At 37.0% G+C, this 27,696-nt stretch overlaps 1 protein-coding gene across 6 annotated transcripts in view; it reads right to left on the bottom strand.

The window, feature by feature from the left end:
* asic1c (acid-sensing (proton-gated) ion channel 1c) overlaps nt 1-27,696 on the bottom strand; it is a 1,328,607-nt gene that overhangs the window by 204,329 nt on the left and 1,096,582 nt on the right. For 4 of the 6 annotated variants that reach the window (XM_051928824.1, XM_028803265.2, XM_051928825.1 and 1 more), the window contains exon 3: nt 14,070-14,197. The exons of the other annotated variants lie outside the window; for them this stretch is intronic. In XM_051928824.1, the coding sequence (XP_051784784.1) occupies nt 14,070-14,197 (128 nt within the window). The remainder of the gene's footprint in view (nt 1-14,069; nt 14,198-27,696) is intronic. 6 annotated transcript variants of the gene reach the window in all.

Genomic DNA, 27,696 nt, shown 5'->3' with positions numbered 1-27,696 from the left:
ATCCTTAAGCTTAATGTCAGCAGCCATCCCCCAGTTTATGAAAAAGATACAAAAATCTTTGTATGGAACTGTGCGCTTCACAGTTCCAGCGGCGTGGTGTTTGGCTGTTGTGCGCATGCGCACATAGGAAGCAGCACGCGAGGCTGTGAGGGAAAGAGAGCACTGTCACTCCCGCAGTGCCAACCCCTGCTTTCAATGGAGAAAAATTTCCTCAGTTGTCATCCAGAGATCAAGGAGAAAATTATTGATCTTTTCGTGCAAATTAAAACAAGAAGAATGGATTTCATTTTTATATGAATAGATCGAGCTTGAACTGTAACAATTTAGGATATAGTAAGTAAGAAATGTTTGATTTTGTTCTTTTAGGATTTTATCAAGTTTCTGAATACATTTTCTTTTTATACTTGTTTGTTTCCTTTTACACAATTTTAAAACAAAGGCTAAAACTTTTCTGGAGCAGCACCCCCACTAATTTTAGCTACGAGCCGCCACTGATTTTGGAGAACAATAAAGAACAATGAGTGAGACGGAACCAGATTTCGTTATTAGTTTAAGAGCCAGGCACTTGAAAGACAAACAACAAAATATAGATAAAATAAATATAAATAAAGATAATAACTAAAGATAAAGATAATAAATAAAGATAAACAACAAAAGGAAATTGATTGAGTGACAGAGTGGTGATGAAACTCGAAAGTTCGAGTTCAGGAAGTCGCACAGTGCCCAAAATAAATAAGAAGTGGTCAGATGTTAAAGTCAAAAAGGTGCGTCATAGCCCACCGTCTCAGTGTCATATGGAAGTGTAATAGGGTACAGAAAAAAGAAAAAAAACTGGGACACAATGTGAAAAAAATGTCCAAATGCCAACTGTTGATTACAGTCAGATGCCTTAAACTAATAAACGATATGCGTTTAATTTCAGTGTATTTGATAAAGCCACGCCAGATATGTGAATCTAAAAAATAAAGAGAAACCACACATGAACAGTAGCACTACTTTGATGCTGGGTGCCGGCAGTTTGCAAAACCGAGCAGAGAACGTGCGTACGCAAGGGATTCAGCTGGCGTGAAAATGTGCATGGCTTTACACCAAGTTTAGTTTTTATACATCGGGATGTGAGCGTGGAAACGGGCGTATGCAACATTTTTGTGCATATGCACTGTTTCTGCATGAGGCCCCAGGAGAGGTCAGATCAACCATGTCAAACATTCTTAAAGAGAAGGTATACACTGGTGAGCTAAGTAATACCAGAAGGCCTCAACAACCATTGAAGACAGCTGTGCTGGATGATCGTATAATTCAGTGTTTCCCAAACTCGGTCCTGGGGAACCCCTGTGGCTGCAGGTTTTTGTTCCAACCAGCTTCTGTTTTTAATTGAGCCCCTGGGCTAACTAAGTGAACTGATATTTCCCAAGTTCTGTGTTTAGGGAATAATACAGAAATTAGAAAACTAAGTTTGCTAAAAAAAAAAAAAATATATATATTAAAATGTACCAACCAGTTATATAGGAATAATGCATTTTTTATTCTTATTAACAATATTTTCATCTTGATTTTAATTCTACTTTTCTATGTGTTCTAATTGTTTAATTAATCCATTATTTACTCATTAGTGGGTCTGACTCTAAAGTAGTTGCAGCCTTTGATTATTCCGTGTTGTTTGCCAGCGTGTCTGCTCTGCTTGTTTTAAATTGTCATTATTAAGATACAACGAAGGGGGAAAAACTGCACAGAGAAAGGGCAAAGTATAATGAAATCAACAAAACAGAGTTAAGCATTTAAATCTATAGCAAAAGCAGAAATATTTCTAAATGTCTTATAAATGTAAAAATCATGCTGCTATGCTTTTCTGAATGTCAAATAAAAGAAAAAAAAACAGCTAATTAAATGAGAGGAGTGCCATCAGGTGTTGTCACTGATTAGGAATCCGGTTGGAACAAAAACCTGCAGCCACAGTGGTTCCCCAGGACCGAGTTTGGGAAATACTGGTATAATTCTTTCCTTGGTGAAGAAAAACCAATTCACAACTTTTAGCTAAACCAAGAACACTATCTGGGAGGTAGAGCAATGGTACTGAGAATGCAGTCAGACTACTTCTTTTTGGGCACATACGTCATCAGCATGGCACTGCCAGATCTAAACGGTAGAGTGAAGAGTTGCTTGCATACTTAAGTGTCTATAACTGTAGGTGGAAGCTACTGTGGCAGTATGCCTATATCGATCAAACACAGGAAGCCCTGCAGTCTACTTTGACTTTACATTGCAGGAAGATAAGTAAATAAATAAAGGTAAACAATATTCGATGTCGCTTTTAAATAAGTAATATATAAATGTTTTTCATATGAAAGCCATCAAAAAACATAATCGCAGATGGAACTTTGCATGATAGCTTGGTGAGTTCTGTAGGCTCTGCTGTTTCGTTGAAGGACATGCGTGTGGCAAATTCACTGGCAGGATGATGCCCAACCTCTTGCTGCATCCAAACTGTGCCATCTTTTGCCTTTACGCCTGGTGCAGCTACGTTGTTCTTATGTGTGACTGGATGTTTCTTGCGGGGAGGGCTTCTGTTCTCTTTCTCCGATGTAGAACCCTCATCCTCATCTGAGTTCACCTCTGTTATAGCATGACTTCATTTGAAAACAGCAGTATCAGATCGGGGGGTGCATGAATGTGACTGAGAGAATAATACTGAAAAAAAAACACTAACCTTTACAAGTACCATAAATTTTCACTGACTGTTACAGACTCAAATCAAATGTATATTTTTATTCTATAATAGTAACAATAAAAGCAGCTCACTACTCAGAATGGTAAACCTAGGAATGTCCCAGAATCGAACCTGGAACCTCTTGGTTATGAGTCAGCAGTTCTTACCTCTGCACCTGCCAAGCGGTCGTGTCAGCATCATACCCTAACCTGATTTCTTTTTCTTCAGTTATATTCTTGAATAAAAGCACACTTGGTTTGCTATACAGGCAGTCCCCAGGTTACGTACGAGATAGGGACTGTAGGTTTGTACTTAAGTTGAATTTGTATGTAAGTCGGAACAGGTACATTATTTTAATAAATGCTATTTTTGACCGACTGTAACCAAGTGCTCTGCCAATGAATGATGGAGTTTCACCTCTCTCTGACCTTTTTATTATTTCTACTTTATTTTCAATGGTGATGGTTTTTCTCTTCTTTACTGTATCACCAGCACTTGCATCAGATTTGTGTTTTAGAGACTTTCTTGAAGGGTGAAGACAAAAGGTTAAGATGAGCTCTTCTGCACAGCACTGTACACATTATCACAGCAGGAAGGCACTAGTCATCAACACGTCTGATGTACTGACAAGAGACAACTTCCTGCTATGTTCGTAACAGTACAAGCAGACTTGCTATTTAGAATGAATGGGGGCGGCGAGAGGTGGTTCATCACCAGCCCACCTCACAGTCACCTCCACTACAGTATGCTGTAGAACAAACACGGTGTAGCCAAAGGCGAGTAGTGAATCGCCCAACCCCAATTCAACAGGCAGCCATCTGAGGCACACTACAATGCTACCCCCACCGCCCCGTTCAGCCACAACCGGGTCACCACTTGCAGCATTACCAGCCATGTGTGCTGGGTGGGCAGTGAAACGCCCACCTCCGCTCCATCCAGCCTGCGTCCAGTCAGCTTAGTGGGCGGGCAGCGAACCATCATCCTGCACACGAGCGATAGCTGTGGCCCCCGTGACTATGGACCACGAGCCACTGCTTGCCGCCGGGAGCCGCCCGAGGGACAGTACACTACACGAGCAGCGAAATCGCCCCCCTCCAGCCACCACTTGCAGCATCCCCAGGCCAAAAATGACAGAGCGGCAGTTATTGTGACACTGACTGTAATGTGACACTAACTGTAAACTACTGGATAGGTGACTGCCAATCCATTGATCGAAGGGTATGCCATGAGTATAAATATGTGTTAGGTCACTGAGTGCACATATGCTTTGCCTTGTAGTGTGCACGCTGGCTTTACGTGGTAGGTATAAACAAGTCCTTACGCTGGATGAGAAACTGCAGGATGATGGAAATCAACTCCTCAAAGCTGTCTCCCTGAGCAGATAATTGGCAGTTCAACACATTTTTACTGCCTACTAAATAATTTTGTGATATGCTTGTCTTAAATCATGAAGATTTCAATAATATTAACTCAGACTTGGTTGATGACATTGCATTTTTGCGGATAAGCAAAAAAGGTTTTATTCACAACCTCACAAGTGTACTCTGAATCAAAACATGTTTTACCCACTCCCGTCTTCTACATATTATAGATGTACCCCCACAGTTTGATTCAATTCCATTAATTTTTGTATAGCATTAGTTCTCAGGTAAAATGGAAATCAGACACTGTCATAATCCTGGAGACCTGGGTTAGCTAGCCACCCAACCCCTCTTGGGTATTCTATAGTAGAGTCTGTGCTGAGTTGTCCAATCTGATGGCAGAATTTTTCCATTCAACAAAAGGTGATAGGCATGGCATAAACTGCTGCACAGCCCAGAGCACTGTATGAAAACAATGTATGAAAAAATATTTGCTGTTGGTTTTTCAAAAGAAATATTTCTTCTACTGTTAGTTGCATTCACCAAGTTATCCTCAGGTTTATGTGTCTCCAATGAATTGCAGTTAGTGAAAGAGGGAGGTTTTAAGACTGCATTTACAGGCTGTTGTAATGAAAATCACATGAACAAAAAAGTAATTTATAATGTTAGTGACAGTTGTTCATCATTTGCCAGTGACAGCATTTTAGTTCTAGTAACAGTTAAGCATATGGTGACGATTTTTTGTGAACAGTAAACTGTGACGTCATTTGTGAATGGGCATTGTGTAACAAAAGACCTGAGTAAGTTTCAAAGCTGCCTTCACTGATCTCCAGGGCGCAGGACAGATATATCAGATACAGATGATCCCTTACAGAATTTTGCATACTCTTGTGCTATTTACTATTCTTGTGTAGCACTATTCATGTGTGTGAATCAACCCTCAATGCGAGGAAGATCAGAAGGGACAATACCAATAAACAACAAAATACCAAAATAACCAGTAAGCTTAATGTGCATCGGAGGTAAATTAATGGAAGGAATTATTAAGGAAAAGATTGAGCACCACATGAAAAGTATAGGGGTTTTACTGGACAGTCAGCATTGGTTCAGAAGTGGGAGGACATGTTTTATTAACATGCTGAAATTCTATGACGAAGCAACAAAAGGATATGATCAAAGTGGTATATAAGAAACAATATTGACTTGACAATATTTAATATTTAATAAGGTACAAACTAAAAGAAGTGGCAGATGAAATTTAATGTAAGTTAATATAAAGTGTTACATGTAAGAAGTAAAACTTTTAGGTTTGAAAACACAATGGGTGGTCTGAAAATTGAAAGTACACCTTAGGGTTCATTTATACCTCACACTCAGAACGCGTATGTGCCAGCATCATGGCTGCCATGCGTTCCCAGCGTTCAATTGATACATCCTCTGAGCAGGTCCTCAGAAATTAACGCGATGCGTACGCGAGTTGCAGTACCAGCAAAAAGTCGGGGGGCGCAGTGTGCTAAAAGTTGGAATGTGACGTCAGGGTCTCTGGTTACTGTCTACATGTGACAGAAAGCCGCTTTGCGGATCCTACAAGATCGGTGTGCGCGCTTCGATGTTTGATGAATGGTTCGAAGTGGTGAAGCAAAATGCTGACATACAGATGCATTCGTGGTGCTTTTATATTCAAGTGTTGCATATTCCTGATCGTAATGACCCGATACATTTTAAGTCTCACATACCGACTTCTGTGCTGTCTTTTTTTCTAGGGCTTCCTCCGGTACTGACAGCAGCAGCAAACAGCAATAGATTGCCACACTGAGTACATTAAATGTATGATATTCCAACTCTCTGCACATTTAGAATCCTTAGATTTATACTTGATATCACTTTCATGATGAAATGCATTGATGTATGTATGTTACATTTTACAGATAAATCGGTAATTTCGTTTAAATAATGAATACTGTTAATAATGACACATAGGGGTGACACGGTGGCGGAGCGTTAGCTCTGCTGTCTTGCAGGGAGTCACATCGCTGGTATTCCCTGCCTGGAGTTTGCATGTTTTCCTGCTGGGTTTCCACAGTGTGCTCCAGTTTCCTTCCAAAAATATGCAGATTTGGTTACACTAAAATGATGCCAGCGTGTATGTGTCTTCTTGTATTCACCTTGCAATGAGCTGATGCCTTGTCCAGGGGTTGTTTCAGCCACATGCCCAATACTAGCTGAAATGGACAAATCTCTGGACTGATGGATTTAATTATTAAACATCCTTTTCAGAGATATTGTGGTAAGGTGTCATCAGAGTTTAATGGGTGTTCCAGGCAATTCACAACAGAGCGAAGCTGAACCTGTTCTCCCCGTGATAATATCTCACACTGCCAACTGGTGGATTCCTCCAGATTTACGTAAAGTACGCGCACAAGTATAAACAGTACAACGCTTACATAGCAGAAGCATCCGCTGCAGCATGCATCGCGTGAAGTATAAATCCGGCCTTATGAGAAGGATTTTGGAGTCATAGTGGACTCATCGCTATTAACTTCCAGACAGTTTTCAGAGGCTAATTAAAGAGACAAACAGAATGTTAGATTATATAGCATGATGTCTAGAGTACAAGTCAAAGGAGGTTATGCTGAAGCTTTATAATGAACTGGATAGACTTCAGGCTACAAAAAAGACATATCAGTGCTAGAAAAATTCCAGCGAAGAGCAACTAATCTGATTCAGGGGCTGCAGGGGATGAGTTATGAGGAAAGCAGAGCTTTTTTTTAGTTTAAGCAAAAAGAGATGGTGACATGAATGAAGTGTTTAAAATTATGAAGAGAATTAGAGCAGTGTGTCAAGATTGTTACTTTAAAATGAGTTTATCATGAACCGGGGACACAGTTATAAACTTGTTAAGAGTAAATTTCACATTTCTTCATACAGAGAGACATTGACACATAGCATAAGTTACCAAGTAGTGTAGCAGACAGTAGAACTTTAGGGATCTTCAAAACTAGACTTGATGTTATTTTGGGAGAATTAAGTACAGAGGACTGGCAAGCTTTTTTGGGCTGAATGACCTGTTCTCATCTTGATTCTTATATACTGTAATGTTCTAACACAAGTTTTTAATTGGTTGCCAGATGACATGACTATATATTCATACAATTCAATGCTTAGAATCTCAAAATACTTAATAGGAGCCTTGTGGTTGCATTTTTCTCACTAGGTTTTCAATATTAAACTTCATAAAGAGTAAAGACAGTCTCAAAACTGGTTCTACTTGCAATTTTTTTTTTATTTTGTTTTTAAAGCAGTAAGAGCAGAAAATGCAGTTTTACACATGTAGGTTGAGTGAAAAGGAGTAAGTACTTTAAGTTCAAATAATTCAAAAGACTGAATAATTTAGCCTATTTACTTATTCATTTTAAATGAATAGTTTGAAAACAGCAGTAAAAAATAAATGCTCACCACTAAATCATCCCACAATAACTAGCACAACTCAGCCATCACTGACAGTAGTGTCACATTAGTGTTGGTGGATGAGGAGAAATAAATGTCCTTATACTTTAAGCCAGAAGCTTTTACATTTAACAATCCAAGGACCGAATTAAGAACATCAGTATTATACTGAGACTCAAGAGAAATATTATTATCATGATGAGAGCAGAGCCATGCATAAACAAATAACAATTGCCACATAATAAAAAAATAGTGAACATTTTTCTTCTATTCAAGCATAGTCTTCACATAAAATTAAAAGAGAAAAGCGCAAAACAAGCATATTGTTAATAAAACAATACTTATCATTCAAAACAAGGAATAGATTCCTCAAGTGTTTCACTGTCAGTGTTAATACCTAATGTAAGCTTTAGTAACGCTGAAAAAAAATGAATTCTTTATAACAGGTGCGGTTTGAGGAGGTCTTGATTTTTTAAAGTACAGTACAAATGGTCAATTAACTTACTCGCTTGACTTATTACATCAGATAACAAATAAGGTGGTAAAAATAAATTCTTGATTCTGTTTATTTTCTTTGTCTTAAATAACTATTTTTAACAATTCATTTTTCTGAGTTTACAATGGTTCAACATTTCGGTTTTAATTTAACAATTTTAACTGCTTAAAAAGTTGATTGAGTCACACTGCTAAATTATTACTAACAAATTTGTGTTTGTTATTTGTATTCTGTATGGGTGACAGGATAAATCTGAATAAATAATTTGGTGAACAGTCTAGTTTGAATTGTTAAATCCTACTGACTGACATCCTGCTAAATTGTCAAGGGCTCCGCTTTACAGAGTGTGCCACCCTTTTGATATTTTCTGGTATTCTTACAGTTTTCAAAGGTCCAATTACCTAGGTCTCTGTTTTCCATTCCACCTTCCTTCTTTTTCTATCTTCAGATCAGTTCAGTCCTTAAATTAAAAAGAGTCACAATATCCTCTGCATTCCCTTCTCACCCTCTTTATAATTTTTCATGCTTTTTATCTCCAAAATCTAAACCAGTGGTACCCCTGTATGCAAGTCTCTGTCTGGTATGTACTAGACTTCCACCATTATATTCAGTCAGGCAAGCATGATTGCCTTCTTCTCCTCCATCTCATGGAATGTTATACTTAACAATATCTCTGCATCATATAAAAAACCCCAATACCAGCAAACTCAGTTTAAAAATGTACACTGTCTTTACTTTAGTCCTCATATACTTATGCTTTGCATTTGGCTGCTGAACCCATTCAATTACTTGGTCCTTTTAATGTCTCTGAAACTTTTCTCCATATCTTTTGGGATTGTCCTCCAGTCTAAGCTTTCTCGACTGATGTTTTAATTTTTCTGTCCTCTATTCTCTCTGTTAATACTATCCTTTTACCTGATATGTTTCTTCACATTTCACTTACTCTGACTTCTATCCAGAAGAGGGTATTCTGTCTGGGCACCATTTCTACTAAACTAATTTTACCCTCTTGCAGGAAATTTCCTGACTCACTCTCTGTTATCTCCTGGATATCATTTTTCTTTAATCTAATCCTACTTGAACATTCAGTGTCGCAGAAAAATGGATAATCTGACTTTAATATATAGAAATGGTAATTTGCTGTACATTTTATTGGGAGTTGAATGACTAAGGATCTGCATCATGCCACAAATCTTAATCCTTACTTCTTCCCTTTTCTGATTCTTCTTTCTTTTCTGGGGCTTGCTGTGTCTTTTAGGCCTTTGTCACTGGTCTACACAGGCATCAGCAACTTTTGATCCTATAGGGACCCTTTTTGCAGAGTGATATTGGGAGTTTGGGCTTAGTGGTTGTTGCCTACTGTCACTACTGTTTTTTTTTTTTTTCATAATTGTTGACTGTTGTTTTTATTTATTGAACTCAAAATAAAAATCTCATTACAGATATTATAAGAATATACATGATGTATACGTCAAATATTTAAACAAAAATCCAGATCTGAACACACCTAAGTCTCTTGTCTTATACTGTAAATGATTTATGACAAATAAATAATCATGAAGTGCATAGTTTACTTAAAAAAACATTCACGCATATTGCAGTTTAATGAGTGGCACCAATTATAGCATCAGAGATGCAGTTTAAATAATCACACTCACTCAAAATTACTTTTATATAATGCCTTCCATAAAGAGTAACAAAACAAATCTTACAAAGTTTTCATAGTACAATACCTAAAAGAAATTAAAAAATTAAAGTTTTTGGCAAAATCTTACTCAGTTGTTATCTTGTATTTTTTCTTTTATAGTGAACCCCATCACAAAACCTAACATGAAACAATACAAGTGACAGAGATACAGGCAGCTAGAATAATGCAGATGATGTGAGTTTCAAACTCCTGAGATAATCACAAGAACATAGTTTCCTCTAAATTTTACCCAAAGAAGCAATCAAATAATACACAGTGCCAATTTTCCTGGTATTGTATATTTAACAGTTATTTGGTGTTGTCTTGGCTGCCAATTACAAAAAGCCCTGAATTATGCATGTTTAAGAATGTTATTGCAATTGTAAACATTTTGAAAAAAATAATATAAAAATAAAACAAAAAAAGAACATACGTAATGAAAATACCATAATAAAAGTAAATTCAATTAGGAAATTAATCTTCTATCAACAGATGTTATGGTTAATAATGTGCCTTTATTCAACAAAAAACTACATAATATGTAATTTTAATGCTAAGTGGAAATGCAATCATTGAATGATATTGGATTTGATTGCGCTATTTGTTGGTTAACTTCTCATAATCATGGCTAATTTCAGGCTTCTTAAATATTAATTCCTTTAAGAATTCAGTAGATCAAGGAGGGGAAGAGAATGGATGCTTGCTGCACAAGTTACTAAACAAAAGTGGATTGAATGTTAATCTATGACAGGATGCAGTCACACAGCACCAATTTAGACTAACCTAGTTTAGACTAACCTGTACACATTTAGAAACTGGAAGGAAGAAAAATATGCGGAGAAAAAGGAAACTCCATATAGATGAAAAAGACAGCAACTAAACTTAGGCATTGGAGCTGTAAGGCAGCAGCACTATTCACTATGTCATGATGACATTCAGTTAAATCTAAAGGAAAATATGGAGTGCAGGAGAATTTATAAAGTAGATTTTGTAGCAGGATAAAATAAAGACAATACATAATGCTTTAAGTCCAAACTAAGAAATGTTCTGTCATAATATATTTTTCCCTTGAAATTGCTAAGAGCATTGATTCACCCGGTAGTAGGAAAGACTGAAATTTGAGTCTTTGTTTTAAATAAATTGCATTATAATATAAAAATAAATAAAAGATATGTACAGAGTATGTGTGCATGTGTGTGTGTGCGCAACTTGCAAGGCTTAAATTATTATAATTGCTGAAGAACATCTGTCAGTTGTAACCTATTAGTTGCTCCCTGAAGAAGGCCCTTTTTTAATATTCTGACATTTCCTTTTTTTACAGATTTTGCTAACCTAAACTTTATATTTAAACCTCTGGCTGTTTACTGCTTACATTTACACCATTGTGGGTCATTCATTGTGTTTTAACTGATTAAATTTGAAGAAAAGCTGGAAAAACTGAGGTGTTCTAAAACTTTTGACTGGTACTATGTGCGTTTACGATGTTAACATTATGTTTTGTTCTTTTTAATTATGAAGACTGGGTGCTAGGTAAACATTTCTTTTCTGAACATACCAAATTATAAATTATTTGTATATACAAATATCTGAATAGTTCTATTTATTTACTTTTGAATAGTTGTTCTTTCATATATACAGTACAGTACATATTTTGTGAGATTAACCCCTGTTAGACATGGCAGTTGCACCTGCATTATTCAGAGGATCCAATTATTTGTGTTGAACAAACACACAGGGTGTTGTAATGGACAGTAGACTCTGTTAATGGGAGCTGTGACCTAGTGCCCCTTAGCATGAACAGGCCATCTGCACATCTGGAAGTATTTCCATGTAGACCAGAATTGAACCTGTAAGTATATTTATGCCTGAGGAGTAACGGCAAAGAGGTTCCCACAGGTAAGTTGGCCATCTACTCCCAAGAGTTAGTAAGGGAATCATACAGGTGTTTATAGGCAGGCCCAAATAGGCACTAGGTTTGTTATTTCCTATTTTTTTATTGTTATGGCCTTTTTCTGTCAACCCTGCTCTCTATGTTGTGTTTTTCTTTTGCATGAATAAAATCTAACATTAAATGACTTTCAACTTTATTTCAGGTAAGCAGCAATGGTTACTCTTGAAGTCATTTTGAGGATAAAATAAATTACAAATAAAAGACAAGGGATTTTGTTTAGAATCCCATTTTTCCCTTGTTGAATACCAGTGTTAATGAGGGAAAAACACTGAACAATGTATTTTTTAAGAATCACACTTGTCCATAAGCCTACTTAAATAGTTTTTTATTCTCCACTCAGTCATATTTGTACCAGATCCAAAATTCAAGCAACTTCCATCACTTCCTAGTAAAGGGATTTTGCATCTGTTAAATTCACTGCAATCATTTGTAAACAATTTTAATTTATAATAAGGCATTTTTATGAGCCGTAACAAATAAGTACATAAAACTATTTTATTTTGTTTGACTGTATTGTTAGAAAAAATTATAATATCTGGAAACATAAGTACAATATGGTTATTTATTGGAAATGTGTTTTGAAGTGAATTATAAATACTTGTAACAACCAAACCACATCTTGTTTGCATTTATAATTTTATCATGATTGCAAAGAATTCATTTTTACCACAGCAATTAAGGGCTCTCCATTAACTTACTCATCAAGACACACTAGATATGACTGTATATGTATGTGTACTTTTCTACTTTTATTTTTCTATTTTTAACTTAATATTATTTATTGTATCAGTATGCTGCTGCTGAAGAATGTGAATTTCCCATTGGGATTAATAAAGTATCTATCTATCTATCTATCTATCTAGATTCACTGTTCATATATTCTATGTTTTGAAATATTCTACATTGTATCTAACACTATTCTTAATATAACATATATTGGAATGATGCACCAGGGATCAATATAAAATAGGAAATTTTTTGAAAGGAAAATTTTCAAATTAGTTGTTTGTAATGGTTAAATTTGAATTAATTCCTTCTTTAATAACTAAGTATACATTTTAACATTTATACAGTGTTTCTTGACAATTTAGTGTTCAAAGAGACAATTCATTTTAAGCCTACATAACTATTTAACATTTATATCATCTCTGAATCTGTTAAAATGTAAAAATAAAGTCCAATATAATATTATAATGAAGTAAATTTTGACACTAATACACTGCATGTTTTGATTTTCCCCCCTTTTTAATTAATTAATTAATTAATTTTTTGGGACTGGTCCTATTGTAAATGGATTTGACTGATTTTGTTTCAACAGTTAAATATATTAATCTACTATTAAACGGTTTTAATAATCAATACATTTTTATGGTATATCCCTGTATATGTAAATCTTCACCTTGAGTTGGTGAACAACAAATGAATTATTAAAAGGAACTAAAATCTTTAGAGAGAAAAAATTACATTATCTGTTTCAAATAAGAGCAATCATCTTTTGCATCCTAAACTCAGTTCACTTTACCTCCAAAACCATTAACTCCTTCAAATTTTTTTCTGCCTTTCCAGGAAATCCTTGTTCTTTCCACATTGCATGTATAGTCAATATCCATTATTGATTTTATATAGTCATTGAGTTGAGATAGTACAGTTAACACCAATTGTGCCACAATATGTATGTTTAGATGTGATTTATGAAAAAAATAGTTAATCTCTAAATGTATTGTCTGACAAAAAGCTTATGTTATTAAATAAATGTATAGCATGGTTATTTGCTCTAGAAAAGACCCAATTTGGAAGAAATGTTTCCTGTATATTAACTTGGCTTAGCTTGACTTGGCCTAATGGAGATTTACTAATCGAAACATACTTTTTTTCTTTGCCTCTTTTCTCTTGGTATGCTTATGCAGTTTTGCTTTATTTATTATTAAATACATTTTTAATTACATCTGATTATTTTATTTTTTGTAATTAGTTAGTAATTAATTACAAGACAAGTTTTGTTGTAGTTATTGTTTAAGATAATACACACTTTCTATATTGAATTTTTGGAATTTCTACTAAATTCTACTCCCTGTAACAGTAAAGTAGTTTATAAGTAGACAATGCCTTTTACATTACACTAATACCTGTGTCCTGCTGAAGATTAAGTTTCCTAAAATGTGTGCAATTATTCCTCACTTTGTAGTGTATTTTCCTGATCTAACCAAAATATATATATATATATTTATATATATATTTATCTGTCCTGGATGCTTTTCAGTTTTTTTCCTCTTATTGATTAGTGTTCTGCTTTTTCATTTTCAACAATCTGTACATCTGTTTAAATGACAATTTACAAACTACAAATTATTGCAGAGCCTGTAGATGCTGTGGAGTCACAGAAGCAGAGTTATGAAAGAAGCATTCCATGATTTAAATACCCGTTGTTGTTGGCATGACACAAATGTTTGAAAACCAGGAGCTACACCAAATCCCAGCTGGTCTATGAAGGGAGGCTCATCTTGGCTGTGGATCTGAACTTTGACCCCTGCTTCATAGGAAGTCTCATCTGTGGACACAGGAGGCCAAAGAAGATAATAACACTTCTTTCAAAGAATCTTCACTATAGCAGAACACTCCCAAAGCTGAAATAAGTATATAATATAAAGTATACTTCTCTGCTAGTACAGAAATATGTCTTTAAATATTGCAGTGTAGTTTATATTGCAAAGGTTAAAATCTAATAATAAATACAGTGCTAAAAATTGTGCTCATACTGTATTAATAAATATCCAAATACTGTATGTTCCTGGATGAATGAATTAAAAATAAAATTGTACAATAAATATTTGATTATAAATGTTAATCCATAATATTAAAACAAAATAGATATATCTAATTAAAGTACATGTAACTACTAACATAACAATAGATGTAACAATATGCATAAAAGTGTTAAAAATGAAAAGTGTTAATAATGAATTAAGGCAAATGACTATTCCAAATTGTTACTTAGTACACATATTATTATTATATGACACCAAATCTGCGCCTTGGCCTCCACAAGCCAAAGTTGTCAAAAGACCCAATCAATGTGAAGACACTAACATGAGATAAAAGTAAACATCAAGATCAAAGTTCTGATGTCCTATCCCAGTCTTCCAATTAAAAGTAATAAACTGTTAGAAAAAATTTAGATACATGTTCACCAACACATTTATTAAACTTAATTATATAAATACATTTTAGAAGTGAAGAATATACAAACCTTTTTCATTAATATTGTATGCACAGAACATGAGTTAAGCCTAAACAGGCACATTAAAATATTGATGTAATCAAACATTAAAATATTTTAACCCATAGAATTAATATCTCACCACATGTATTTCTCACATAAATACTGCAGTTTCTGAGTGTTTCAGAAGAGACATGAGTAAGCAAAATCATTAAGATATCCAGTAATTTTTGTGTATTATTTTTTACTATAAATTATCTGCATAGTAATATATTGTACCAAAAGCTGACTTCACTCTAATCACTGTAATGTTTTTATTGTTGTTATTATTTTGTCTGTTTTATTTCTTTTTATAATTGGGCTTACACAAAGCATAATCAAATATATCTGTAGTTACATTTGATATTAAGAGTAAAAAAAAACTGAGGTAACAGGAGGTAGAGATGGACAGAACTGCAATCTATGAGTTTGAGTCAAAGTTTTGAACTGGATCCTATCATTAACAGGAGGCATATGAAAAGAGAAAAGGAAGTGGAGAAGTAGAGTGGGAGAAGAAGATGACAGAATAAAGCAGGCAGTCTGGACCATTAACAAGACACTGTTTAGTGATAACTTTCAAAACACCTGAAAATGCTGTACACTGTAATTCATGGTATGAAAATTGCTGGTATTAGAACTGTATAAACAGTACAAAAGTCACTTGCCTTGTGTGCTCCACATGCAGAATAACTGCATGGATAAAGACTTTAGAAAGCTACTATATTATTTATTTTAAAAGGTGATAAATAACTGTATGAAGTAAGCACAGAGACCTAGTCATAAACAGACAAAACTTTTTTGAAAGGGCTTTATGAATGTATACTGTAATTTCTGAGAAAGAAAGAAGAACACATGTGCAAAAGAACAGTCAAAAGTTTAAAAAGATAAATCTCTTCCATAAAAGAAGTTACACTTGCAAGGGCAACTGCTAATAACTTTTGATATTGCAGCTATTTTTACTAGAGAAAGTCAAAAAGAAGATGCTGTCTTCAGCCATTTCGTCTTATGTTAATTGGCTAATGACAAAAGAGTTAAGATAAATGGCAAGTACCCCATGTGATCAGTGGATTCACTCAAACGTTTATGCGTGAACTGTACTTTTGCTCAGGAGAGAGTAAAAGTAACAATGGGAGTACTCTCTTCTGGCCACCACACATTAAAAAAAAACACAGAGCACCATTATATTATTTACACTTGGAGAGTAAACAGAGAATAGGAGGAAAAAAATGACCAGGAGAAAGCACATCTCAAAAGAAGACAGAAGAATTATGATAGGACAAGAAGGAATCAGGAAATTCAAGAAAAGCAGTCAAACTTATGTTCAATTTACAAAACAAAATTGAAAATCCAAATAAACTTAGCAAAAAGGTCCAGACATTAACTAATTTCATTTTTCCTTACCACAAAAAACTTTTTTCATAGTTTTTTTAGTGAATACAACACTCCATGTGACCTCTGTGGCTGGCAGTTGTCATAGCAATAATAAATAATATGGCCATGGCCACACTGAGACATCTGCAAAATGGTGACAATCATCCAATGAACAGAACACAAAACAGTACACAGAAAAAAAAATTTAAAGTTAGAAAAAGAATCTAAAGAGGCCAAAATAAAGATTCATAACACAGTAGCGGTTATGGATAACCACAATCAAATCAAATGCATTCTTGGTTCAAATTGTGTGTCCTACCCTGACATGTTAAGGGACATCTTTAACCTTGAACAGACAAGCCTGCCTGTTGACATAATCCAAGTCTTCAAATTTCACGATGGCATCTCTAAGGTCAATCCAACAGAATTCTTTTGATTTGCAAACATGGAGACTGGAAAACTCCTGTGTTCTCATTAGTACATTTTTTTGCCTTTTGATAATTGAAACCAAAATCAGAAGCGTTGTGTGTGTGTGAATTTTATTGACCATTTTTGAAAAATATTTTAATGTTGTTTCTAGGGCTTCTGTTTGATTAAAAAATGTAATCTCTATTAATCAGAAAACTACAATTTATATTAAAATTAACTGCATATCATAATTTCTTTAATAATATTAATATTTTCCTATGAAGAAGAAATAGGTTAGTGGTTAATTTCTACTACAAAAACCAGTGTTAATAATCATTTGTCTGTTCATATTAAATTATTCCAATTAGTTTATGGAACAGTTTTGTGTAAAAGAAACAACACTCAATCACCACCAAACACCCCCACCCCCCACCCCCGGGATTTGCTATAATATTTGTGAAAACCAAAAGGTATGGTTTGGACTACTTTGTTGCAAGACAACATACCAAAAGCACTAATTACACAAACAATAAAAAAAAAACCAAACATCAAATCATGGTTCAGCTATTGTTCACAATCAGCATTGTTAGAGCTAAGGTTGTGCTTAACTGTGTGATATACACGAGTCAACACCACAGCTTTTACCTGGTAAAGGAGAAGTTATTAATTAGATTGAAAATGTGTATAGATTAGGCTTTTAAATAGCAAAGAATAGACTGAATAAAACTTCTAAATATGCATATAAATATGCATCTGATAGGGTTATTTACTTGGATGTTTTAAATTGCACATTGTCCTAGAATGTATCATTTATGAATTATAAATAAAATAGATGGAAAATTTTTGCATGATTAATTTGCAGTAATTTTTGACTAATTATATTGGCTATAGGCTATAATATAGGCTGCAGCAGGTAACATACAAGTAATTAAACATCATCATACCATATCTTCTTTGTGGAAAGTGTGAGTGAGGTATAAGGAATCGAGTAATTCCACTCGACATCTGCTCTTTAGATGCTGCAACATGGATAGCACCTACACCGTGCTGTTTCATGTCAGATATCCCTTCTTGGGTGACCAAAGAAGCCCCAAGGCAAGTGTATTCATTGCCAGGGACAGGGCTGATAATACTGACATTCTGTCATGCAATCAAACCTCTACCATGACAGCCTCTTGCATTTGAAGGGCAAACTTGCATTAGCAGATATTAGTGCATGTAGCATCTTGTTCTGGACATTCTCCTATACTCTGCAATGTGACTCTTTTTGTTTTTACCATCAATATGTGAACACAACATAATGGTAATTTACATAACATAATAACATAATGGTGTTTGTTCATCTACAACATTAGATTGACACAAAATTAAAACTAATTCACTCTGCATGTATAACTAATTTCATTTTAATTGTTCTCATGTTATTCTCTACACTTTAGAAAGCTACTGTATATATTTGAAATGATGTGTATGAAAATATGGGTCAAATCATGTCCCTTACTGATTCAATACAGTATGCTTCATATTCCAGTATGGAATGATCTCATATTACAAAGGACGTTTGCCGACTCTGCTGGTGTGTGTAGGTGAAAACTATTATCCGGAAGCAACTGGAAATGTTCAAGTGCTATTAATAGACATGGATTCATTTGGTGCTGTTTCATTAAGTGTGAAGTGCAGCTAAAGAGACCAGATTAAATTACCACATTTAAGGGTTGCATTAAAAAATTTAATTGCAGAAATTTTTTACCTTTTAATCGCACAATTTATTGGCAATCAATCAGAAGCACAGCATGATTTCCAGCACAGCACCATTTGTCATTTGTCCAACACTGAATATTTGAACTGTGAACAAGTGTTTCTTTAGTGCTCTAGGTTCTGATTTTCTGATAACGATTTATAGCTTTCCAAATTTCAATTCAATTCTCAATCTTAGTGCATTGGCTCTGGTTGAATATTGTGCACTTGTTAATGGCTCACTAGCAATTCTTGTTTGACTCCAATAACACTTAAGCCCACTGGTTTTTGATAAGCAATCCACTACGTATTTAAAAATCTGTTTGTCCTAGATTCTCAGTCAAAAATGATGCACATCAGCTGGTCTAGCAGTTGTATTTCTTTCATTTTGCCAGAAAGCTATCTGAAAACTGAAAGGCAGGCAGAGATTGTCTGTGCTACTGTCCAGCCAAGATACTTCAAGTACTCACGTATGACCTAACAACCATTAGTGATAAGGAAAAGTGCATTTAACACTGAAGCCAGGAATCACATCTTTATGCAAATGCATAAATAATACAATGCATCCTTCTTATCCGATCTGATTGAACTTTTAACCCACCTAAGCTCTTACTCTCAGAGAATTATCCTTCTTGGTGATTTCAACATCCATATTGACACCCCCACATCTAAACTGAGAAATGAATTCCTGTCCTTACTGGACTGTTTTGACTTGATTTTCCAACCCATTCTGGCGGTCATATATTGGACCTGATCTGCACTTCTGGACTATCTGTTGCCAACATTTACAGCACTGATTTGGGACTCTCTGACCATAAAGCAGTATTTTTCACTGTCTCATTACCTCTCCCACCTCTTACCTGTAAACGACAAATTTCTTACAGAAACCTTAAAAATATCTGTCCCTCTATCCTTTCTGGATCCATTTCTGATCTTTTACTGTCTTCACCTATTCCATCAACACTAGATAGTTTTGTTGACCACTATAACTCAGCCCTTCATTCAGCATTAGATAAAACAGCTCCTTTAAAACATAAGGAGGTTTCCTTTAAACGTTCAGCTCCTTGGTATAACTCAGAATTGCGATCTATGAAAGCAGCTGGCCGACACCTTGAGAGAATGTCACGTAAGACTGGCGTCACCGTGCACATCCAGGCTTTCTCTGACCACCAAAGAGCTTACAGAGAAGCACTAACTTCTGCCAAGAACACCCATTATGGCAGAATATTAGAAAGTAGCCACGACAACCCAAGAGTTTTGTTTTCTGTAGTTAACAAACTACTCGAACCCGCATCTGGCCCAACTACCTCTTCTACTGAAGTCTGTGAGAAATTCCTCCACTTTTTCTGTAACAAAATTAAAGATCTAAATAATTCAACTAACATAAATACATCATCTGTCTACATGTTTCCCTGCTTTCCCACTCCATCCAGCTCCTTCTCTAAGTTCTCACCAGTCACTTCTGCGTTTGTTAATAACATGCTTTGTAAGATGAGGCCGACTACTTGTGTACTGGACCCCATCCCCACCACACTACTTAAATCCTGCCTTCATGCCATAATCCCGACTGTTACAACAATAATAAACTCATCCCTTGACACTGGCTCCGTGCCGCTCACTTTTAAAATTGCTTCTGTAACCCCAATGTTAAAAAAGTCTGGCCTTGATGCTGACAATCTTAACAATTTCCAGCCTATTTCCCACTTACCTTTCCTATCAAAAGTTCTTGAGCGTGTTGTAGCTTCCCAACTCACCAATTACCTAACCTCTAATAATTTGATGGAACCCTTTCAGTCTGGTTTCAGGGCGCGGCACAGCTGTGAAACTGCTCTGCTACGGGTAACCAATGATTTGCTTATGGCAGCAGGCTCTGGACAAACCAGCATATTAATTCTGTTAGACCTCAGTGCAGCATTTGACACTGTCAGACATGACATCCTACTGTCCAGAATGGAGAACATGCTGGGTATCTCTGGCACTGCCCTCCAGTGGTTCAAATCCTATCTGACTGATAGGCAAGAGTTTGTTAGTCTTGGCAACAGCAGATCCAGCTCAGCGCCAGTCACACAAGGAGTCCCTCAGGGCTCTGTCCTTGGTCCTCTGCTTTTCTGTATTTATATGCTTCCCCTTGGCCATATTATCTGTAGTTATGGACTGGGTTATCATTTTTATGCAGATGATACTCAGCTCTACTTCAATGTTAAAAGTGGAACTTCATCAGAGCTTTCTCAGCTCACAACCTGCCTTAGTGAAATTAAAACCTGGATGGAGCAGAACTCTTTAAAATTAAATTGTAATAAAACTGAACTCCTGCAAATTGGGACTAAAATGCAACTTAATAAAATGAGCTCCTTCCCAGTCCATCTTGGCAGTGATCTCATCAGACCTGCCTCTACTGTAAAAAATCTTGGTGTCATTTTTGATTCCTCCCTCACTTATTCCGCCCACATAAATCACATTAAGAAACTTTCTTACTTTCACCTCCGTAACATATCCCGTGTTCGCTCCTTCCTCTCCTTCTCTAATGCTGAGAAACTTGTCCATGATTTTATCACATCCTGCATCGATTATTGTAATTCCCTACTGGCAGGTGCCCCTTCTAATCTTATATCACAGCTCCAGCTTATTCAAAACTCAGCTGCAAGAGTTCTTACTCGAACCAGCAGCAGCGAGCACATCACACCCATCCTGCTCCGTCTTCACTGGCTCCCTGTGTCCTACAGAATCGAATATAAAATCGTACTAATAACCTACAAAGCTTTAAATAACCTTGCACCAAACTACATAACTGACCTTCTCCATCACTATGTGCCTGCCCGCCCACTAAGGTCCTCTGATTCTGGCAATCTTGTTGTGCCCCCCACTAATCTACACTCCATGGGCGACAGGGCCTTCAGCTGTATAGCGCCCAGACTCTGGAATGACCTACCGAAATTAATCAGGTCAGCTGACTCCATGAATTCTTTTAAAAAACAACTCAAAACTCATCTGTTCATTAAGGCTTTTAGCTCTACTTGACTTTATTACCTTTCTCTCAGTTTACTTTTCTGTCAAGATGCTCATGTAACCTGTATGTGTGTGTGTGCGAGACCATCAATTATGTTGTCTGTTTTTTTTCAGAATTTACTGTCTTAATCTTCTTTATTTATCATCTGGTTTGTATAATGCTATATACTGTATATTCTGCCGTTCTTTATTATATTCTGTAAGTGCCTTGAGCATGGGAAAGGTGCTATATAAATAAAATGTATTATTATTATTATTTATTATTATTCAGTCTCCATATTGGAGACTGAGAGGAATCCTTGCTGATTTTAGACTGGGACATGCTGATGTCATTCTTGCGTGCTGAATTGGGAGAAGAGCGGAGTGTGATGCACTACTGCTGTATGAGAGATAATTAAAATCTGGATTTTGCTCCCAAAAACTTCGGGGTATTTTTGTTGCTACTTTTTAAAACGTTTTCCTTTAGGAATTTTTCTGATTTTTTTTCCACTTGCACATGAGCAAAAGAAGCTGAGTATTTAGAAAGTGTTTGGAAAGTTACTTATTACTTGTACTTGTTCTTGTTACTTGTATTTAAAAATAGCATTGGCATGGGTAGGCATTGTGAGGCAGGGCAGAATGCAGGAACTAAAATTGGCAAGTCTGTAAGATAATAACAGGTATTGTAATGTTGATTAATTTAAAGTAACAGCGATTCCTTAGTGGGAAGAAGTTTTGGCATATAAAGAATAATTGATAGAGCACCATTTAGTATGCAAAAGCACAGACATGCATGTTCATTCCTTAGAAATAAAGTATTTATTTTAAGTGCAGGTAGGCAGCTGATTCATAGCGGTAAAGAGAGGGACTTTGTAATGTGTAAACTGGCATCTAGTGAGAGAGAGACAATCAGGAACAAGTGGCAGTAGAAACAAACAAGTTAATAAGGAAACTAGTTGCTTATATTCAGTAAGTGAGTTTTTTCAAATGGTATAAGTGGAGAGCTTCAAAATAAAGAAAAAGTTAAGAAAAGTTAAGAAAACAGACAGGGAAAAAGGAAGGTTTAATAACTTAATTGAAAAATATACAGAAAGAAGTTGAGGTTGAGAGTATTATATTATAGGAATAACAGAAACCTGTTTAATTAACAAAGATTGAGATGAGTGTAACAGATGGGTGCACACTTTTTAGGAAGGACATAACAGAATAGGACAGCAGCTTCCATTTATGTAAAGCAGAATTTAAATGCAAGTCTTTGTCAGTTGGATGATGAGCCACATCTTCGTGAGGATGCCTGGATTCATCTGGAAAGCATTTAGGACAGGGGCCTTATTGTAGGAGTGCTATAAACCCCCCAAATGAAGACGGCAATCTTAATGAGCATCTTTTCATTAATATTGAAAAGGCAAGCTTATAGGGGAATATTACAGTCATGGTAGACATTAACTACCTGGATATTAACTGAGCTAAGCTTGCAAATAGTAGAGTACAAGAGAAGGAGTTTATAGACATAATCATTTACTGTTTTTAAACAGTGCGTAAAAGCACAAATGTGGGGGAAGGCCTATCTAAATGTAGTATTTTGTAATAACCAAGACTGAATTTAGGTTGTAGAGGTGATTGAAAGACTAGCGTCAAGTGACCATAATGTAATTCAATTCTTAGTGTTTTGGAAGAGTATCAATGCAAAAACTAACACTGTTACATTTAGCTTTATTAGAACAATTTTTAAACAGATGTGGCAAAGTGTAAGAAGTGTGGAGAAAGTTGAGGAGTAGTGCAACACGTTTAAAAATTTGTATACATAATGCAAGACAGGTATATCCCAAAAATTGGAATTAGTAGGAAATTTAAAAAAAACTCCTCAGTGGGTAAGTATGTAGATAAAAAAGAAGCTGCAAAGGGAAAAAAACAGCTGTATAAGGTATATAACACTAATAACTAATGTGAATCATAGGGAGTATGAGTGCATGAGAGCAACCATTAAGTAGGATATCAGGGAAGCTAAAAGATAGGGAGGAATATTGTAAATAAGGCAATAAATGACACAAAAAGATTGTTTCAGCATTTTACTGGAAAAAAGAACAATCAAGGAAGAGGTGAATTGTATCAGGAATAATAAGTGGGAATTAAAACATACAGTGAAATAGAAGTTGCTGCAAACTTGCCTTTCTCTGAGATCTGTCAGTAAGTGGGTGACCTCCATGTTTTAACAGGGGCTACTAAGAAGTGATTTGGGAATTGCAGAGGGAGAAGTACTGCTCATATTAAATAGGCTGAAATCGAGCAAATCACCAGGACCAGATTTTATTTATCCTTGAGTGCTTAAGGTAATTAGTGAATAGATATATAAACCTTTGATGCATGTTTTTAGAAAATCACGTTGTACTGGGGAAATTTTGAAGGACTGGAAAATGGCAATTATTATCCCGTTATATAAAAAGGGTGATTTGGCAGATCTGAGTAACTATTGGCCAGTAAGCTTAACATGCATCACAGATACATTAATAGAAAGACTTATTATGGATAAGATAGAGTGACACATGGCAAGAACAGGTGTTTTACTGAACACTCAGGATAAGTTCAGATGAGAGAGGCTATGTTTTACTAACATGCTGGAATTCTATGAGAAAGCAACAAAAGGATACAATCAAAATTGTGCATGTAATATTATTTATCTTGAATTTCATAAAGCAGGTTATAAGGTCCCACATGAAAGGTTGGGCATCAAACTAAAAGAGGTGGGAATTTAGGGTGTAGAGTGTAGATGGGTGAAGAAATGGCTAAAACACAAGAAGCAGAGGGTGATGGTGTGAAGAAATCAGAATCGGGTAAAGTTAAGAGTGGTGTCTCCCAAAGGGGTCAGTGCTAGGGTGAGTACTATTTTTAATATATATAAATGATTTGAATAGGTGTATACAGTAAATAACAAGCTGATTTAGTTTGCAGATGATACCAAGTTAGGAGGTTTGGAGATAATCTGGAATTCACTGAATCATTATAGCAGGACTTGGACAGCATTCTGGTTAATTGTAACAGACGAAATATAATGTCAATAAATGTAAAGTATTACATGTAGGAAGTAAAAATGTTAGATTTTAATACACAATTGGAGGTTTGAAAATTCAAATTACACATTTTGAGAAGTATTTAGGAGTCGTGGTGGACCTGTTACTATCAACTGCCATACTGTGTTCAGGAGCCATTTAGAAGACTAACAGAATGCTTGGTTACAGAGCATAATGTGTAGAGTAACCCTAGTGAAAAAACAGCATACTAAAGTATATTAATAATGTGATTCAATTTTTAAAATTATAACAAAAATATATTTTCTTTAAGTGCATTTTTTTCCAAACACATTTTAATTGTAATTTTGTACAATTAAAAAAGTATATTTCAAATGGAAAAGCATTTCAGTATACTTAAGCATACCTGAACTAAGTATACTTGTTTGAAAGTACAGTTTGTTGTATTTTTTTGTATATTTTCAAAAAATATATAATAATCACCAGGACCCCCCTCTGGAGCCAGGCCTGAAGGTGGGGCTCGATGGCGAGAGCCTGGTGGCTGGGTCTGCACCCATGGGGCTCGGCCGGACACAGCCTGAAGAGGCAACGTGGATCCCTCTTCCCATGGGCTCACCACCTATGGGAGTTGCCAAGGATGTCGGGTGCAGTGTGAGTTGGGTGGTGGCCGAAGGCGGGGACCTTGGCGGTCTGATCCTCGGTTACAGAAGCTGGCTCTTGGGACATGGAATGTCACCTCTCTGAATGGGAAGGAGCCTGAGCTAGTGCGTGAGGCCGAGAGGTTCCGGCTAGATATAGCTTGGACTCTGGAACCAATCTCCTTGAGAGGGGATGGACTCTCTACCACTCTGGAGTTGCCCCTGGTGAGAGGCACCGAACGGGTGTGGGCATACTTATTGCCCCCCGACTTGGAGCCTGTTCATTGGGGTTTACCCTGGTGGGCGAGAGGGTAGCCTCCCTCCACCTTCAGGTGGGGGGGACGGGTCCTAACTGTTGTTTGTGAGTATGCGGCGAACAGCAGTTTGGAGTACCCACCCTTTTTGGAGTCCCTGGAGGGGGTGCTAGAGGGCATACCTTCTGGGGACTCTCTCGTTCTGCTGGGAGACTTCAATGCTCACGTGGGCAATGACAGTGAGACCTGGAAGGGCGTGATTGGGAGGAATGGCCCCTCCAATCTGAACCCGAGTAGTGTTTTGTTATTAGACTTCTGTGCTCGTCACGGATTGTCCATAACGAACACCATGTTCAAGCATAGGGGTGTTCATATGTGCACTTGGCACCAGGACACCCTAGGCCTCAGTTCGATGATTGACTTCGTGGTCGTGTCATCGAACCTGCGGCCACATGTCTTGGACACTCGGGTGAAGAGAGGGGCGGAGCTGTCAACTGATCACCACCTGGTGGTGAGTTGGCTTCGATGGTTGGGGAGGATGCCTGGTAGGTCCAAAAGTGCTGTGAGGGTCTGCTGAGAACGTCTGGCAGAGCCCCCTGTCAGAAGCAGCTTCAACTCCCACCTCCGGCAGAACTTCGACCACATCCCGAGGGAGGTGGGTGACATTGAGTCCGAATGGGCCATGTTCCATGCCTCTATTGTTGAGGCGGCTGACTAGAGCTGTGGCTGTAAGGTAGTCGGTGCCTGTCGTGGCGGCAATCCCCGAACCCGTTGGTGGACACCGACGGTGAGGGATGCTGTCAAGCTGAAGAAGGAGTCCTACAGGACCTTTTTATCCTGTGGGACTCTGGAGGCAGCTGATAGGTACCGGCAGGCCAAGTGGAATGCGGCTTTGGTGGTTGCTGAGGCAAAAACTTGGGCGTGGGAGGAGTTTGGGGAGGCCATGGAGAACAACTTTCGGATGGCTTCGAGGAGATTCTGGTCCACCATCAGGCATTTCAGGAGGGGGAAGCAGTGCAGTGTCAACACTGTATATGGTGGGGATGGTGTGCTGCTGACCTCGACTCAGGACATTGTGGGTCGGTGGGGGGAGTACTTCGAAGACCTCCTCAATCCCACTAACATGCCTTCCAATGAGGAAGCAGAGCCTGGGGACTCGGAGATGGGCTCCCCCATCTCTGAGACTAAGGTCACCGAGGTGGTCAAGAAACTCCTTGGTGGCAGGGCCCCGAGGTTGGATGAAATACGCCTGGAGCTCCTGAAGGCTCTAGATATTGTAGGACTGTCTTGGTTGACACGTCTCTGCAACATCGTATGGAGATCATTGACAGTGCCTCTGGATTGGCAGACCGGGGTGGTGGTCCCCCTCTTTAAGAAGGGGGACTGAAGTGTGTGTTCCAACTACAGAGGGATCACACTCCTCAGCCTCCCTGGAAAAGTCTATCCGGGGGTCCTGGGGCGTCATGTATAACGGCGTGCGTAGAACTCACACTATAACATGGCGTAAGCACAAAAGCAGGATTGTGCGTACGCACAGAAAAATCCAGATGCAGGAATCTGTGCGCACGCAAAATTTCACATTCTTCCACTACATAAATCCCGATCAGCGTGAAAAGTAACGCACGTGCACGCGCCTTCTGTCCCGCCCCAACTCCTCCCGGAATTACGCCTCTTTGAATGCAAATCAATATAAATAGCCTTCTGTGAAAAGACAATGGGAAAAGCACAGGGGAAAATATAAGAATTTCAGCGAGTACCAAGTGGAGGCAAAGGAAAAATCTACTATTTGTTGGTTTAAACAGTGGTATAATCAACAAAAGAAAGTTGATCGAGTGATAGAGTGTCGGAGAAACTCGAAAGATCAAGTTCACAAAGTCGCACAGTACCCGAAATAAAAAGAAATCACATATCAATGTCGCCGTGAAAAGGCGAGTCGTAGCCCACCGTCTGAGTGTCATATGAAAGCTTATTAGGGTACAGACAAAAAAAATTGGCACACAGTGGGAAAAAAGCATGAAATGTCAACTTTAATCTCGAAATTTCCACTTTAATCACGTAGTTTATTTTGCCATTAAAGTAAAATATCATAAACTTCATCTTAAAATCATTTATTTTACTAGTTTCTCAAGTAGCACGTTAAATGGTTTGTTCTGTATTTGATCTTCTATGTGCTCTATGTGTGTGAATCACTACGTGCTTCCGTTCTTTCTCTTTCTCCGACAGGACACAGAATCCATTACATTCGAGATATTACAGCTCTCTGAATAATTAAAATACTGAGATGTATACATGATATAATTTTCATGATGATAGCAATGAAAGCATGTTATTAAACATGGGAACACGGTGGTGCAGTGATTGTTCATATCTCA

The sequence above is a fragment of the Erpetoichthys calabaricus genome, chromosome 6 (genome assembly GCF_900747795.2).
Source record: "Erpetoichthys calabaricus chromosome 6, fErpCal1.3, whole genome shotgun sequence".
NCBI lineage: Eukaryota > Metazoa > Chordata > Cladistia > Polypteriformes > Polypteridae > Erpetoichthys > Erpetoichthys calabaricus.
Note: the sequence above shows the minus strand (reverse complement) of the source record. Positions and strands in the feature narration are given on the sequence as shown.